This window comes from Schistocerca piceifrons, chromosome 1, assembly GCF_021461385.2.
Source record: "Schistocerca piceifrons isolate TAMUIC-IGC-003096 chromosome 1, iqSchPice1.1, whole genome shotgun sequence".
In the NCBI taxonomy this organism is placed as follows: domain Eukaryota; kingdom Metazoa; phylum Arthropoda; class Insecta; order Orthoptera; family Acrididae; genus Schistocerca; species Schistocerca piceifrons.
Genome location: NC_060138.1, coordinates 837,444,240 through 837,463,565, shown reverse-complemented (window position 1 = coordinate 837,463,565; position 19,326 = coordinate 837,444,240). Strand labels below are relative to the sequence as shown.

The following is a 19,326-nucleotide window of genomic DNA, read 5'->3' as shown; positions in this document are numbered from 1 at the left end:
TGCGGTTTTAAATCACGGCATAGTATGTAGAGGAGTACTTGTAAGTTGCGAAATTATAGCCACCTTACAATATAACTAAAATTTACTTCGCTTTTCACGGAGGCCCATACAAATCAGCAACTACCAATTCCATTAGGTGGTTTGGTTTTACACTTTCATTAGCAGTCTGCTGGTATTATTACTAACTTTAAACCATTGATACCTATTATAATTTTTATTCTGTTGTGAACTCTCCTAGTCATATTATAGAAGTAAATTCATTTTGCTAATCTCTATAAGCAGTTCTTGGGGTCTACATCATCAGAACTAGCATGTATCTAGTCTTTCATTTCGTCTGCATATTCTTTGGGTGAACATAGCCTCCAATCACCTGAATTTTCATTTGTCCCTCTGAACAATACACCTTCATTAATTTTATATACGAGGGTCAGTCAAAAAGTAATGCCTCCTATTTTTTTTTCTACGTTTAATTGTCAGGAAATTTAAATGCAATTACATAGGTTGAAAACCACAACATTGAGGATCATTTTGTCATTTTTCAATGTAATCTCCGCCCATCTCTACAGTTTTGGTCCATCTTTGAACAAGGGCATGTATCCCAGCACGGTAAAAATCACAGCTCTGCTTCCTAAGCCATTGACGCACGGATGTTTTGACGGCCTCCTCATCTTCAAAATGAATCCCACGATGAGCTTCTTTTAGTGGCCCGAACAGATGGAAGTCTGATGGTGCCAGGTCAGGGCTGTATGGGGGATGAGGCAAAACTTCCCATCCAATTTTGACAATCTCGTCAGAGGTGTGACGACTGGTGTGTGGTCTTGCATTGTCATGCAAAAGAAGAACATCTGCCATTGATTTTGTTGGGCGAACTCGCTGAAGACGTGCTTTAAGTTTGTTGAGAGTTGTGACGTATTGAACAGAATTTATTGTGCATCCCTGCTCCAAAAAATCAACCAGAATCACACCCTCTGTATCCCAGAAAACTGTTGCCATAACTTTCCCTGCCGATCGCACAGTTTTGAATTTTTTCTTCCTCGGCGAGCTTGTGTGACGCCACTCCATTGACTGCCTCTTTGATTCGGGTTCAAAAAAATGCACCCATGTTTCGTCCCCGGTCACAATTTTTTTCAGAAACTCATCTCCCTCCAAACGGAAGCGCTGCAAGTGTTGGGAGGCTATTGTTTTCCTTGCCTCTTTATTCTGATTGGTTAACATTCTTGGAACCCACCGTGCACAAACTTTTGAGTACCCCAATTGTTTAATAATCGTGATCACACTGCCTTTACTAAGAGAAATAATGTGACACACTTCATCTGCAGTCACCCGACGGTCACCACGAATGATGTCATCAACTTGCTGAATGTTGTGTGGAGTCACTGCACTCACCGGCCTGCCGCTCCGCTTTTCGTCAGTCAACGGTGTTTGCCCTTCAGCTTCCTTACAACGACGAACCCATCGTCTAACAGTGCTGACATCCACTGTCACAACACCATACACCTTCTTCAGTCTTTCATGAATGCGTATGGGCGTTTCACCTTCTGCATTCAAGAATTCAATCACACAACGCTGTCTCAAACGAACATCGATGTCGGCCATCTTACAAACTTCTGCTGTGCTGCCACCTGTTGACACAGAAAGTTACTACTGCAGTGGATTGCAGAAGAAGGTTTGAGGAATGGCGCCAAATTCAAATTTTTCACTTAACTTAATTTCTTTAAGTAGAAAAAAAATGGGAGGCATTACTTTTTGACCGACCCTCGTAATACTGGTAACTTATCCTTTCGTTTCCTCCCCAATTTTTTCTTTACTATTTTTCGAATTTCCTCATTATTCTGTTTCCTCATCATATTTCTGCTAATTCTCTTAATCTCATTTTCTTCTTTGATCCCTTTTATGCAAAATATTTTTATGTGATCACTTCCACTGATTGCTTTACCATCTCCTCCCTCAACTTGTAATCTGGACAAAGTATCAGGAATGGAACTGTGAATCCTCTTTACGTATTTAATCCCAGATTGGTGTTGTTGAAGGATCTAATCTACCGTTTATCAACTACAGCTTTTTTTTTAGAGAAGTCAGTGATTTGTGGTCAGTATACACTGTAACTTGGTGCTCCCACAAGTAATTTTTGAGCTTTTACAAAACAATTTTTTTCAAACATACTCAATACTCTCCTTGCAAAAGCGAAAGCTTAAAATCTAGTTCCTCTTCAGTTTAAAAAATTTGAAATAACTTAGTTCCAGTCCCATATCCACTGCTATCTGCTCCTAAATGAAACAGTTTATTTAAATCTGGGTGCCTCAAAATTTCATCCCTACACTATTCTTGTTTTAACTCCTCGAACAGCTTTTGACAGTTTTCGTCCTAAACACAATTAACTTTGGATTCCAGTTAACTCGTTAAATGTGGACTGTTCAGCTTCTGCCATTTCACAAATTTCTTACATACTCCATAATGCCTTAATAATGATTTTGAAAGTCTCTTGTTCATGGAAGGTTGGCACTTCTTAGGGCCTTTTATTTTCTCTGCCCCCTTCTTAACTACATCCATAGAAACTGTAAGCCCAAAAATATCAACTCATTTGTACGAACTCCTACTTTTTCAGACTCAAAATCGTTTTTCGATTCTGAGTGGCTTTACAACTCTCATCTAAAATTTCACAGTGTTTTCTTCTCAGTATTTAGTATCAATGAGTAAGTCATCAACAACCCACCCAGTTAGCCATGTGGTCTAACGCGCTGCTTACCAGACGGGAAGGCATGCCGGTCCCCGCCACGTATCCGCCCGGCGGATTAGTGTCGAGGTGCGGTGTGCTGGCCGGTCTGTGGATGGTTTTTAGGCGGTTTTCCATCTGCCTCGGCGAATGTGGGCTAGTTCCCCTTATTCTAACCCGGTTACACTATGTCGGCGATTGCTGAGCAAACACTGTCTGCACGTACGCGCACACCATAATTACTCTACCATGCAAACATTGGGGTTACACCCGTCTGGTACGAGACGTGCCCGGGGGGTCCACTGGGGGCCGAACCGCACAATAACCCTGGGATCGGTGTGGTGCGGCGGTGGGGCGAGTGGACTGCTGTAGCCTGTTGAGGGGTTGTGCACCACCGAGGGCTACGACAGGGATGAAGCCTCTCCGTCGTTTCTAGGTCCCCAGTTCAATGCAATACAAGTCAACAACATAGATGGTCAATACTGAACTAATAATTATCCCCAGCACCTGGTGCAAACCTCTTGTAGTTCAATCCCGTCTCCGGCCATCCTGATTTAGGTTTTCCGTGATTTCCCTAAATCGCTTCAGGCAACTGCCGGGATGGTTCCTTTGAAAGGGCATGGCCGATTTCCTTCCCCATCCTTCCCTCACCCGATCTTGCGCTCCGTCTCTAATGACCTCGTTGTTGACGGGACGTTAAACACTAATCTCCTCCTCCTCCTCCTCTTGTAGTTCCAAAAACGAATAGAAAGAAGTGGAAACTTTTTCTACAGGACCCACTCATTATTTTGCAAAACAAGGTACGGGCACATATGGGACACGTTCCGACAGATTTGTTTAATTGCTGGGGCTGGGAAGTGCTGTACCATCCACTACACTCCCTGGCCTTAAGCCCTTGTGACTCGCACTTGATTCTTAATTTAAATGAGTCACTTCATGACATTCGCTTCAGAACAGTTACAGAGATTCGGCAAACAACAGACCGCTCCACTCGAACTATAAACACAACTGGCGCTGCTGAGTGGATCCTACAACGTTCGCATCACTTACAAAGGGCTATACACAACGCTGTCGACTAGTTTCAGTGCAGTAAAATCTTAAAACATGTATCTGTTTTGTATAAGTCGTAAATAAACAATTGCTACTATTAAAACTCCGACCCTCATACTTTAATCTCTCATTCAAATCCTCACAACACTTTTTCAAGTTATTTCCATCTGTTTGTTGTACCTAGGAGCCCTCATGAATTCATTCTTTACATTTCTACGTTTCTCCTGTGACTAACACTTTGCAGAAATAATTGATCGAAAGTGTCGTTTTTCTGGTATATTGTATCTCCATTCTATACTGTCACACTTCAGTGAAGTTCCTGCTTGTCTTGCTTCGTGGCTTTCAGTTCAGTCTACAGTAAATCCAATCTTTACATCATTAACAAAACCTGCAGGGTATAAATTACTTTTTGAATCAAATTCCACATTATTAAATTTTTTTTCTAATCGCAGTAATCTCTGCCCTAATCTGAATAATTTCTCACTTGCTTTTCTATCCAGATTCTCCATACTGCCTTTCACTTCATTAGTAACTTAGTTCAATTCCTGGTCTTCTCTTACGTCCCCAGCCTGTGCTGGTGTGTTCCCTTTAAAGTTCATTACAACTTTTTTTTAAATCTCACCTTTTCTTGTCCTACGAACTTCTGGTTGGAACTTCACTACATTTTCCATAGTATCTAACAGCTTGAAGACATGATGTTCCAGTTCCTCTTGTCTGACAATACTTTGTTCCCTGAGTTGTTTTACATGTCAATTTCATCCTTAACTTTATTCACTGTCTTTTCCAAATTGGTCTGTCCTGTTACCCAATTCTTTAATCCTTAACCCGTTTCAAATTTTTCTGTGCTCTTTCTACTTTAGACATCTCTGTTCTGAATTCGTTCTGTCCTAAGACTAACAAACTACACTTTCTGTTTATGTGGCTCATCATACCAGTACTTTCCCCTTCAATTTCTGCTGTACCTTTATATGTTATATTTCCTACTATCGTTCTTACTTCTGTTTCTGTCACTTCATCTACTGTATCACTGTCCTCCTCGTTTGATAATTTACAAACGTTTCAACCTCCATTTTGATTTTTTTCCCTCTAACACTAACAGTTCCTTCAAAATATTTTGCTATTTGTCACAGTCAAAAACTCGTAAGAACAATTTAAGCTTACACATGTTCGTCATTTTGTCAGGAAAGTCAATTAACTAAGTATGACTACCCTCTCACATGGCGCCACGTGCAATTGCCCCTCTCCCCCTTCCTCCCCTCCTTTCGTTTCGCTATTTTAATGTAATGTTGCTTTTAGGAAATATGAAACTGCTAAAATTTTTTTGTTATGTGTAATTCAGTTTACCTATGGATATGGTGACCATATGCAGACGTATAAAAAAGAGGATAAGCAGCTTGAAAAACGAGGACGAAGTTAAAAAAATATAATTAATCAGTTAATTAATAGACATAACATACATTCCTTACTTCTCTGAAGATCCGATTTTGTGTAGAAGTGTAGGCTTGCTTAGCAGATAGTCGTAGAAAGATACACAGGAAATTCTGGAGCATAACCGTACGTTTAACAGATTCAAGATTCAACCTATTCCTGTCATCAGTCCACTGTGTTGTAATGAGAGAAAATATTCTTTTTCCATTTGCATTGTGCCCTGATATACCGAAAAATTATTTGGCAAGTTTTAACAACTTTCACAAAAATATTTGACCCATTTTTCCTACAAGATAACATACAAAAGTCAGAATCATTACTATTCAGTTTCAGAAATTGCCTAAAATTACAGAACTGATCAAAGTATTTTACATCTTCAGTTTCAGAAGCTTTACAATTATCTTGCAAATACAAAAGGATTTTTTCAGCATCACTGTAGTTAACATTTTTAAGAGATATCAATTTAAACAGGAAAAGTCGTCAAACATACAGAACAATCGTTTTAATTATTCATGACAAAATCGATACAGTAACATAGCTTCTTCCATAACAAGTTTAACTTCTTTATAAAAGCCTTCTTCTGATCCAATTTCTAGCTTCTGTTTAATCTCTACGCAATTTTCATTTAATTGGTCCTCAAACACCTTACACACGGAATCTAAAATTTCAACCTCTTCAAGCACAGAATTGTCCTCCTTTTCTGACTGCAGAATATTTGAACTGAAAACAGACATTAAGGAATACAAACGCCATGAGTAGGCTTCACAAGACCTACTCTCAAAAAAACTGAAACAAAACCTTTGGTGGCTTTCTTTCAGACAGAAAGTAAGATATCAGAGCAGGATACGTTTTCAGTACCCTTTCAGTACCTGCGGTAAGAGGCAACCACCTAGTTTTCGCAAGAGACAGGACCTGTTTGTAATTTACCTCCACAAATTCACAGTAAAATTGTAACTATTCCTTTCTAACAGTGTAAATAGAGAAATAATTACGAATTTTAACAATGCCACGCTCCAAATCAACAGAAAGACCGTCAGCTCCCTGCTGAGTTGCATTATGTGAGCCGGACATCCCACACCCTTCAAATTCTTACTGTTCAAAGATGTCTTTAATCTGCCGTATATATTGTTGCCTTCCTTGTGATTTACACACCCAGAGTTTGTGTTAACATTATCACTGGTAAATGATGCATACTTATTAGCAATACCCACATGTTGTATTGTTTCTGTAACATACTGTGCACCAGTCTCGGATATTTCATTTGGAATAGGTTTAAGCTCAATTAGTTTTGTTTTTAAACCACTAAGCTTATAGTCAAAGTACTGAATAAGAGTGGGGAACTTTTTATATTGCCATGGACACTTTCATTAGACGAGACACCAAAACAAGATATGACACTCAAAGCTTCCATGGTGGCATTCAAGGCATGAGGAGCAATTACTTTATTTATAATTCTTCGAGTTTTTCTTCTGGCTGAGGAGACCTTTCTAGCAACATCTGAATCAAAATAAATGTCTTCATTCAATTTTGGCGTGCAATCCATTGACCTAGAGCTAAAATTACGCCTAACGTTATGGAATGCTAGTGCTCCTTCTCCAGCCCGAACTAGGTGATTTAAAGGAGAAGTAGACTGCTGTTGCTGAAAAATGTGTCTGTACTAGATATTAAACGGCAACGCTGAAGATTTTTTTATTTTTCTCAGTGGTAATATGATGTTCGAGATCTTGGCCACCTAGTGCAAGAAATTTAAAATATTTCAGTGACACAGTGACATGCATTTCGTTTATAACATTTAAATAAATTAAATGATGTTTACGTATGCTTTGCAGAACTGGAGAATTTTATCGTTAATTTCTCTTAGTTTTCCGATTATAAATAAACTGAATGACTAAGAAACCATGAAATAAAACCATGACAATAAAACATTCTGTCGAGTTATTTCTTACCTTTATTGGCCACTCAGACATAAGTTCCAGCTCCACATATTTAACAGTCTACTTCGAATTCAGTTCTCACTTTCTTGAAGGTAGGATACTGGTAAAAAAGGAATCTGAGACTCTACGCTTGCGTTTAGGCATTGCCATATATTTTATAAAACTCACTCGGTCGCAATAAACAGCAAATCATATTCACACACGAGTAGTGAAAACAGGATATGAAATCTATAATGCCAAGCCAATACAATGTCAATCCGGAACTGAATATATGGAGCAGAATTTTTAAATAATCGATATTTGCAATCGGCTACGGATCGATCCATGGTCAGTAGTGGAAAGACCCATAAAAGCAACGGTCCTGCCGCCACTGTACTTACAGTATTTAATGAAAGAGCAACGGAACGGGAAGAATTGCAAAAATAATTTTCTTAAAGTCAACGTTGCGAAAAAGGAGGACAATGTAAAAATCCGCCCATACCCCGGACAAAGAGATAAAGACGAGAACATGTCTGAATTTATTCTCTCTTGCTCCTTTGCCAGAATAATTCCGCTACATTCTTCTATCAGTATCGTCAAGCTGGAAACCAAGTTTTCTCCAAAAAATGAACATAAATATCAGCTCTGTTGATTTTATCCGCTTAACTTTTGTACTGAAATATTTCGACCTACTGAATATTGAATTTTCTTTATGTTTACTTACACTTTTTCTTTGTCTCTGCATATAAGTACATGATTCATTTACTACTTGCGAGTATCAGGCGCTCGGGACTATTCACACATATACACAAAAGAAACTGATCACATCCTTAAAATTGAAACTACCCTGTCCCTCTGGGCTGCTCAGTCTCTATACCCTATTTAATATTAACATTCGCATGCCTCTACTTCTTGCAATCACGGCTGCATAGTCTCTGTTTCCATAGTCCAGTTAATACTGTTTGCTGCCTATTCTATTATTTGTTATTCTAAAACCTCCTTAGTGGAGAACTTTATTCTTTGTAAACTATATATCCTACAGACCTTAACTTCATTCCTCATTTTGGTTTATACTCATACTGCTGTCTAATAAGTCAAGTCACACAATTCTGAATCATTTCCTTCAAGAAAGTCCTGGAGCTGTCTGTGACTGAGTGCATGTCCCCGAATGAAGTTCACAGCGGAAACGACTGGTTTCAGTACACAAGAAATATCTAAGTCTTTCCCACAGAGTGGTCGCTGATGTACGTTGCATGGAACCAAAAGAGCGTACAGAATTTGGAAATCGTCCGACTGAGTCCTGATCTGCTCCACTACACCCTTCCCCAGTCCAGCCAGGTGTGTACCTCCATCAACTGCAACATTTTGAAGCTGGTTCCACTCAACGTTATAGTTTTGGAATGTTATTGCAGTGGTTGCAAAAGTCTTTTCCCGTTCATGTGCCATGAATGCTGCAAACGGATACCTAAAAGTCTAACATGACACCCCGAATGAACACGAGAAGTTGTGAGGTACTCGAGAGATCAGTAGACTCATTCAGTGCCAGAGAATACCACAGAAGTTCCTAGCTTTCTCGCGGATCTGTAGCAATAACTTACTTGCAGTTTCTTCTGTTCTCCGTGCAAATGAAATTGCCGAAAGACTGATAACTTCCAAACAATGCACTAAGATCATTAAGTGTCGTGAGAGCACTCATTCATGCTTTCAAACATTTGTATTGTAGCAACCAACAAGTATCTCCTGCTCTCTTATTTTTTGAAGTGGTTTATCTGAAAATTACCTTGAGCAGTTAAACAGAGAACCGACTCGTGGCGATAACATATTAGACCTTCTGGTGACAAACAGACCCGAACTATTTGAAACAGTTAACGCAGAACAGGGAATCAGCGATCATAAAGCGGTTACTGCAGCGATGATTTCAGCCGTAAATAGAAACATTAAAAAAGGTAGGAAGATTTTTCTGTTTAGAAAAAGTGACAAAAAGCAGATTACAGTGTACCTGACGGCTCCACACAAAAGTTTTGTCTCAAGTACAGATAGTGTTGTGGACAAAGTTCAAAACCATCGTACAATATGCGTTAGATGAGTATGTGCCAAGCAAGATCGTAAGAGATGGAAAAGAACCACCGTGGTACAACAACCGAGTTAGAAAACTGCTGCGGAAGCAAAGGGAACTTCACAGCAAACATAAGCATAGCCAAAGCCTTGCAGACAAACAAAAATTACGCGAAGCGAAATGTAGTGTGAGGAGGGCTATGCGAGAGGCGTTCAATGAATTCGAAAGTAAAGTTCTATGTACCGACTTGGCAGAAAATCCTAAGAAATTTTGGTCTTATGTCAACGCGGTAGGCGGATCAAAACAAAATGTCCAGACACTCTGTGACCAAAATGGTACTGAAACAGAGGATGACAGACTAAAGGCCGAAATACTAAATGTCTTTTTCCAAAGCTGTTTCACAGAGGAAGACTGCACAGTAGTTCCTTCTCTAGATTGTCGCACAGATGACAAAATGGTACATATCGAAATAGACGACAGAGGGATAGAGAAACAATTAAAACCGCTCAAAAGAGGAAAGGCCGCTGGACCTGATGCGATACCAGTTCGATTTTGCACAGAGTACGCGAAGGAACTTGCCCCCCTTCTTGCAGCGGTGTACCGTAGGTCTCTAGAAGAGCGTAGCGTTCCAAAGGATTGGAAAAGGGCACAGATCATCCCAGTTTTCAAGAAGGGACGTCGAACAGATGTGCAGAACTATAGACATATATCTCTAACGTCGATCAGTTGTAGAATTTTGGAACACGTATTATGTTCGAGTATAATGACTTTTCTGGAGTCTAGAAATCTACTCTGTAGGAATCAGCATGGGTTTCGAAAAGACGGTCGTGTAAAACTCAGCTCGCGCTATTCGTCCACGAGACTCAGAGGGCCATAGACACGGGTTCACAGGTAGATGCCGTGTTTCTTGACTTCCGCAAGGCGTTCGATACAGTTCCCCACAGTCGTTTAATGAACAAAGTAAGAGCATATGGACTATCAGACCAATTGTGTGATTGGATTGAAGAGTTCCTAGATAACAGAACGCAGCTTGTCATTCTCAATGGAGAGAAGTCTTCCTAAGTAAGAGTGATTTCAGGTGTGCCGCAGGGGAGTGCCGTAGGACCGTTGCTATTCACAATATACATAAATGACCTTGTGGATGACATCGGAAGTTCACTGAGGCTTTTTGCGGATGATGCTGTGGTATATCGAGAGGTTTTAACATTGGAAAATTGTACTGAAATGCAGAAGGATCTGCAGGGAATTGACGCATGGTGTAGGGAATGGCAATTGAATCTCAGTGTAGACAAATGTAATGTGCTGCGAATACATAGAAAGAAAGATCCCTCATCATTTAGCTACAATATACCAGGTCAGCAACTGGAAGCAGTTAATTGCATAAATTATCTGGGAGTACGCATTTGAAGTGATTTAAAATGGAATGATCATATAAAGTTGATCGTTGGTAAAGCAGATGCCAGACAGATTCATTGGAAGAATCCTAAAGAAATGCAATCCGAAAACAAAGGAAATAGATTACAGTACGCTTGTTCGCCCACTGCTTGAATACTGCTCAGCAGTGTGGGATCCGTACCAGATAGGGTTGATAGAAGAGATAGAGAAGATCCAACGGAGAGCAGCGCGCTTCGTTACAGGATCGTTTAGTAATCGCGACAGTGTTACGGAGATGATAGATAAACTCCAGTGGAAGACTCTGCAGGAGAGACGCTCAGTAGCTCGGTACGGGCTTTTGTTGAAGTTTCGAGAACATACCTTCACCGAAGAATGAAGCAGTATATTGCTCCGTCTACGTATATCTCTCGAAGAGACCATGAGGATAAAATCAGAGAGATTAGAGCCCACACAGAAGCATACCGACAATCCTTCTTTCCACGAACAATACGAGACTGGAATAGAGGGGAGAACCGATAGAGGTACTCAAGGTACCCTCCTCCACACACCGTCAGGTGGCTTGCGGAGTATGGATGTAGATGTAGATGTAGATGGTGTTATAGGTTGAGCATTTTGTGTGTTTGATAAGATGTCGCTACACACCTACATTGCGTTAATGTTTTTGTTGCTGCTGACAATGGTTCAAATGGTTCAAATGGCTCTGAGCACTATGGGACTCAACTGCTGAGGTCATTAGTCCCCTAGAACTTAGAACTAGTTAAACCTAACTAACCTAAGGACATCACACACATCCATGCCCGAGGCAGGATTCGAACCTGCGACCGTAGCGGTCTCGCGGTTCCAGACTGCAGCGCCAGAACCGCGCGGCCATTTCGGCCGGCCTGCTGACAGTAATATTAATGTTATATAATACCGATACCTATAAGTGTAAGGTAAGATTGGCTTCTGAATACTATACAAGTAATTTTAACCATTTTTCGTGTGTTGCAGGGTAACCATACGAGCAATCAGCGTCTCCATGTGTGGATTAAGAACATGGAACGTGTGAGAGACATGCTGCACACGAAATTAAGTGGTTTGGTACACGATATGCAATCCGTCAGCGAGAACATAGCGAACTACACGGTGGAAGTTGACAAGGACAGACCTGGCAACTATGTACTCAGGTAAAAGCCGGTGTACAAACTTTTTTCGAACTCAGTATGATTTTTGAGTGTTTATTTCACTTTTTCCCAGGAATGTAGTCTTTACTTTCATGCAAAATACTGAGATCATTTAATTCAAGGTGGAGTAAAAAAATGTGGCTGATAATAGTGAAGGGGATGGTTCCAGCCACTAATCATTTATAAAGGTATTGGAGTTCGTTTGGTTTTCAGTTTTTGGGTTTTCTTTTATCTTAAAATGTGACACATATTACGCAGCAGATGAGCAGAGCATTTCACTACAATGAACGGTGTTACTACTTTGACTGGAAAAAATACCATTGTTCCCAGACACTATCTAAATTTTCATAATTTATGGAAACAATAACTTGGAAAAATCTGTGGTGCCTGACCCGTAAAGGCAGCATGTAGTGACCATAATACTACCGCACTAAACTAAGCGCACAGCACAAAAAATATAGTAGCTACCACGAGAAATCCAGCTAATTCCATGTAATAGTGCCTCTAGCGCAGATAATGGCATAAAGGAAGAGGGTTTACAAGTCCTATTAATCCCAATAAACTAAGGGGGATCCTAAGAAGCGACGAAGACTAAACAGAAAATGGGAGGATGTCGGCAGAAAGGTGGGGACGGGTTTCCATGGTTTTTATATCTTCCGCTGTGATGGGTGTTTTAAAAACTGTTCGTACAATACCATGGAGCCTAAATACCGGTAGTTGTGAACGACAGGACAAGGCATGTCTCCCCAGTATCGGGCATATGGAGCCAAGGGGTGGTCGAGTTAGCCTTGACAGGTAAGGTGAGTGTCTTGGATGTAGGAGGCGAAAAGTTTTACTTAGATTCTATTGATTGTTGTGGGTCGTTTGGAGAGGATTGTGGTTGGTAAGGCAGTGGAAAGCTTTCCAATAGCTACTAGAGTTGGCGGGTGCTGTTGTACTGAGTTTAGAGCATGTTCGTCAACAGTTATAAAGAAACGGGTTCTGTACAGTTATCGAATTTTAACGCTCGCGGAAGTTCTTTATTTTGCAAATACAGTAAGAATCTCAAAAGCATATGCGTTAGTTTCTGCAACGCGCTTCGTTGCCAACAATTTGGTTCAAAATGATGACAATCGATGTCCACTCACATGAGCATTGTGACTCTGAGGCGTAGCGCCTCGCATCATGCCTATTCAGATTTGACGTGCAATGTGAGTCACGCGGAAGACACGTGGCGTCCGATAGCTCGAGAGTATGTAGATTCTATGCGACATGATAGTGGTCCGTAGCTTAAGCCTCGTTTACACGACGACATTGGGTTGCCCCGCTCGTTGCGTGGAATGAGCTGCACGCCAATGGTTTCGTATTTTACTGTAGACACGGCGCAACCAGTATACACTTCAGTGTCGGCCTTATGTGGGTTCCTGAGTCGTGTCTGAAATGAAAGTTTTGGCAGCTGCGTATCGCTCGAGTTGTGATGGAAGTTAAAGCTAGCTGCGTGGAATCGCTGCATGAAAAAAAAAATATAAAAAAATAAAATAAGAAACAGTTTCGATTCGTGGCTGGATGAAGAAGAGACGTCAGCTCGGTTGCTCAGCATCCTTGCTGAAATAATTTGTAATGGAAGACCCAAGAAGTTCTTTTAATTATCTTAGAATGTCACCAGAACTGTTCACGTTTCTTCTAAATAGAGTTCATTATGCGATAAGGAACAAAGATAGTATAATGCATGAAGCACTTTCGCTAGAACTGAAATTACATATCATATTGTGTGCATTTCAATCGAGAACACTCGACATGCTATAGGAGTAGTCGACAGGATTCTGTGTGTCGTCAGAGTGATTGCAGCTTCAGAGCTAAAAAAACATATTGTTTCAAGAAGAATTTCTATTCCAGAGACGAAAAAAGGAAAATAATTCTCTTATAAAAACGTGGTTAATTCCTTTTATGAGCCAATTGTAACTGTTCATCAAGATAAAACTAGATAATATCTTTAAGGATACAGGGTACTTTTCTGGCTCAATATTATATAAAAATCAACACCTATTTCTATCAGGAATTGTTTATATGTATATGTTTTACAGATTTTTGTTGATATCAGGTAACGCAGCACACTTTATAAACAAATTAGAAGTATTTTGAATAGTTTTGAACCTGCTTAGGGTTATTAAAATATTACAAAGAAACAGATGCAATTTTATCCAAAATGCTTCCTCAAATTGCGGTACCATTCAATCCAATGTTATACATTTGAAGGAGACCAAATTTTTACCAGATATGCATGACATGATGGCTGAGGTACTAGACCTTTTTAATCCTACATATTATGTATATTATAAGGATAAAAATATGTCACATCTTATGTTTTAATTTTTATAACTTTTCCTAATAAAAAATGTTATTTTTTCTATAATTTAATTTATTAGGTCTACTTCATAAGTATGAACTATTGCAAGTTACAGAAAAAAATTAGAGCAATGATATATAAACTTTAGGCATTATTTGTACCTGAATTCTGAAAAATACAACTTGTAGGAAATTACGAATGAAGACATGAGTCCAATTAAACTGTGTCTCACAACATTCCTGAAGCATAGTCTTCATCCTGCAGCATTTATTCATCTTCAAGCTTCCTCTTGGCATTCCTTTTAGCACTTCTTGCTTCTTTGGTAACATGATGAGCGAATCTTTCAGCTTCATGCACCTACTGTCTGTCACATGGGAGCAATTGATCTTCCATATTAGAGCCACATTTTATGCCTAAATTTCTCAGGTATTCCAACATTCCTATCACTCCATCATTGAAACATATCACTGCATGTAGTAGACCAACTTTTAATGTATTTAGTCCCCCAAAAACATTCTTGGGTAATCTTTCCCATATGCAATGGTTGAAATTTTCATTTGTATTCTGAGTGCCCCCATGAAGACATTTACTAAGCAAAACAGGGTCACTCAGTTCTCTAAAATTGGTTTTATTTCATTCATAACAGGCTCAGGAAGAGAACGCTTATGATGACATATTTGACCACTTTCTTTTGCTTTTTGGTAACCACATCAAGAATCTGCTACTTTCTGGCAAAGTCTGTGAACAAGGTGGTCATCTGTGGACAACGTATGAAATTAGGTGGCCCATACAGCTTTTATCATTGCTTTAACGTCATTCTGAGGTGCAGTTCGTGTAATGGCCAGTCCATAACAACTCTGAAGAAGGTCTATTTCAGTTTCTGTCAATCTGGCTCAGCCAGACAGAGATTTTCCTTCAGATAGCAACATTCCATTCATTTCTCTTCTTAGTTTCCTCAATCTAGCACCCATCATCTATTGCACATGTCCACAACACTCTAGTTTTGTTACCAAGGTATCACCATAAACATTGACCTCATTAATTTTACTGAAAGCTTTAGAATCCCTATCGCCTAGGTATTTCGTGTATCTAGTGTTATAAATGGGCACCAACTTCTGAAATATTTTTAGAGCTCCATCACACTCCATACCTCCACTGTAACCATCATAATTCTTAGAACACTGACGTTCAATATGTCCCTCAGTATTACCATGGCGGGCGTGGCAGTACTTAGATAAGCACTTAACATCAACAACTTTTCCATTCTCCAGAGAAGTTGTACATCTAGACACAATCTTCAAGGCAACTAATAGTATTTTTATATACTTGCTGAACCTACTGGGACAAGGAGGAAAGTCCATCAAACCACAAAACGTTTTAGCAGCCTTTTTTCCTTTTCCTGCTGCATGCATTGCATACACTAACTTCAAATTCACATCTTATGAATTCTGCACCATGTTCGAAGTCATTTTCAAGGTAGATTTACTGCAGGATCTACGCAGAACAACTAATTTTGACACTAAATCCTTCCTGCCACTTTCTTGTTCAGTTATTTCCAAACAGCCTACACCATCACATTGTTTACATTTCGCCACTTCCTTTATCAAAGCAGATAAGATGCGCACATCAACAACAACAAATCCACTACAAACAGTGTCACTGTTAACACAAAAATTTGAATCGCCATGAGGTGTGCCATGTGGGAGTTTCTTCCCTGAAGAACTGATACATAGGTTACTTTCAAAAGTGTGGCTTGCTTTGTTTGTGAACTGGTTACCATGGAATTTCCTTTTATTGAATTTCTTGACGCGTCACATAGTTCGTATCTATTGCACACTAAAGGATATGTACTTCCACAAATATATGTAGCACTTGGGCAACAAACATTCAGTAACATGTGAACGAACTGCTTCAGCAAAATAAAAGTAAATTCTAGCAAAGATAATCATTTACAGACACTAGAAATCTGCACTGTTACCAGAGTCTACCATAACAGTCGCGACACTCATTGCTGCAGAAGTTGTTACCGTTTGACAGCTGGAACGACAATAGCGCTCCAAGCGGCAAGAAAGGAGAACTTCAGATGCGTCTTAAGCATAGTGTTTGTTTTGCATCCCTTTCCTACGTGATTAAAGAAATATTTGAATTATTTTTTGCCTCCAAGAGTTTGTGTAATATCAGAAGACAGATGTTTCTAAAAATGATTCTAAAGTAAGTACAAACAGGGATAAAACTCATGAATCCAGTGGCAAGTTACAATACATTCGCCAAGAAACACTTGTGATGTTGGATAGAACTGCAGCTTAGCACGTTGATATCAACGGAATAGAAACACATAGATTCACACATAAGCACAGACATGTACCTCTACATGCAAAAGGGATCGACGCCACGTTTGTCGTTCCATGGGCCTTCTGTGTTTTAGTCATTGTCACCTGTTGCCACAAATACGACCTTCATCTTTATATTATTGTAAGGTGGACGAGCAACTGCCAAATAGTGGGAGAAATGTACTGAGTGTAAACCCCAAGTCCTCGGAGCCAATAACACTGGGTCTGCCAGAAGTGTTGACATACGTTAAATTTGCCGTTAGAGACTTCACCCAGTGACATATGCACTAGTTTATCAGTATTGGAGAAATGCTGTACCTTCTGCTTTAAAAGGTGGAACATATTGCCACTTATCCCACATTTTATTCGTACGCCTTCCACATACCTATGTAATGTACACACTGATGGAAACCTAAAACATTCTGACAAAATCTTTATGCCTGAGTGCTGTAATATAATAAATATAGAGCAAACAGCTTAGTTTTGTCTCTCCATCTTGTAGATGTCATGCCTATCTGGTTTACCAACAAGCCAAGGGCATCTTTTTTTTAAATATTGGGTTCCTATAGTTTTCAAAATTTGTTTGTCGTTCTTCACTTGATCCTTCTGATACAGTTTCTGTTGCTGTCTGCACTTAAAATGATAGGCACTTTCCTTGTCCCATAACAGTTTTGCACGAAGTGTAGCGATCTGCACATTCTGATACTCCACACGCTTTTTCTGAACATGAATAACTGCACTTAATGTTACCACTTCATCGACAAAGCAGGTCTGTGTTGACGATTCAGATGAATCTTGCAGTGGTATATGGAGAGTTGAACTGGCTGCTTTTGTGCCATAGGAATGTCTTACAGCTTTAGACGGACTGTCGAACTTTGCGGCAGTTTCCTCTTCATTGTCAGTTGAGGCGGCGTATTTGGAATGTCAAACAATGTTGTTTATTACTATTATTGTCTGCATTCATGAACTGGTTTTCTTCGACACGTAGCAGAAAAAACTTAACATTATTATAAGGCTAAACAGGGTCATTTTTCATAAGATCTTCTCCTCTCCTATTCACTAGCCACTTTCTACTCCTAAAACGAAACATTTATCATCAATAAAAATGTAATTGGCAAGCGAATCCTGACGATGCAGTTTAGTAACATGATGGTATATACCTCTCAGGGTCCTTAGGAAACCTAAAAAAAGTCAGATGTGGTATCTTCTTCTTGTTATTGCTGCAATTTATTCCGCTACGCTACGCTCCCTTTTGTAAAAACCATTGTACAAACCAAAATAAACAACCACTATTCGCTTTCGCTTTCACGATCGCGCCGAACTCAACATTTTAACTTACTGGCCGCTTGGCGCGTTGCTGGCGCAGTAAGGCAACAAAATCCAGGCGATGTGTCGCGAATGTTATGTTGGACTGTGACTGTTACCAAAATATACAACGTATCATACGTATAATCGCTGGAAACAGAAAGTTCACAGTTCTTTTCGAAATAATACTGGTTTCTGTAACAGAAATAAAGAGGGATTGGCGACATACAAGACCGTAACTTTAAAATTTGGTATATATAGTTAATTTTTCATTTGAAACCCTATAATGTATATATATCAATGTAATCAGGAAAGACTATAGAATTTAATGAAGTCACAAAAAATTCGATTTTTGCGCCATTTGTAAGTACTCTGTATCCTTAACACATGAGAATTTCTTTGTGGTGAAACAGTTTAGGAGTTCGCTGTGAGTGGAGATAGAAGCAAATATATAGTGCAGTGCATACTATGAAGTGCTTTCGTTTTTCTCAGAGCTTTCTGTATAGAAATAAAATACTTTGATAAGCTTTAGTACCAGCTACTGATTATTAAGTACACACTGGGTTACAGAATTCCACTGAAAGTGGTACAAAAGCAGCGATTTATTTTCGCTTGACTTGTTAACCTTTCTTTTCTTTCCCTATATACCTCTTGTTGCCATCTTAAAATTTGCTTCTTCTGACAAAACACAGCAGAGTTTACAAAGATTCATCTCACTAAAAATGTAATGTAGTTAAAATTGGGACAGAATCCTGAAACAGTGTAGTAATAACTGCATATTAAACTAGCAACTGAGGACAAGACAGGTCAATAGTTTATGAAAAACCCATTCCCAGTTGATTGTCACTCCTGGTATGGAAACAGGGAAACTAGCATTCCTGGAATGATAACATCAGCGTCAGCTTTCCCAGAATTGCTGATGCCAGTAACGTCCGGCACTCAGGTAATGACATCATCATCACCATTCAGAGAATACTGTACAATGCACTTCCTTAGCCCTTTGGGTGGCGCCTGCGTCTTTACTGTGCACATACATTTTGGATCTGAAGCCCACAAACCACACAATAGGCGAGTCATTGACCTCGTCTTTCATCAGGCTGAAAAACTTCTTCTTCCGTGATGCTATGCTGTAAGCATTATAGGTTATATATCGAGACAAGTCGAATTCCTTGGAATTGTAAGTAGTTACTTCATATTGATCGCAGACTTTCACCCAGTACATGGAACTGTCTGTATCTGTATAAAGAAGCTTGGGGTGAGCAAAATTTGGTTTGCAAACATGTAGGGGATTAGGTACATGTTGAATTTGGAGAGGTCCAAAATATACAAACCAATATAGACAGGCTCCGTGAACTCTACTTAAATGTTAGCCATCTCCACAGCGACTAGTCCTTTATTGAAGATTGTGGCCTGCTTAAAATTTGGCCTGGCGATATAAACACTTAACTCTGTACACCCATCCCAACAGTAAACTAAATGAATTTCGTGGTGGGTTTTAACGTTCTCCATGCTTTTGCCAAAAACTTGATTATCAATTAATTTACTATAATCTTTTTCAATAATCAAATGTTTCGGAATTAACATCAATGCCACGAGTACTTCTAATAAGTCTCATCCCCAACCTGTGACAATACTGGAAGTTTCTGT

General features: G+C 39.5%; 1 protein-coding gene across 2 annotated transcripts in view; it reads left to right on the top strand.

Annotated features, from left to right (window-relative positions):
• Nucleotides 1–19,326, top strand: part of LOC124794115 — a 157,103-nt gene that overhangs the window by 79,361 nt on the left and 58,416 nt on the right. For both annotated transcript variants that reach the window (XM_047258073.1, XM_047258074.1), the window contains one exon: nt 11,546–11,721. In XM_047258073.1, the coding sequence (XP_047114029.1) occupies nt 11,546–11,721 (176 nt within the window). The remainder of the gene's footprint in view (nt 1–11,545; nt 11,722–19,326) is intronic.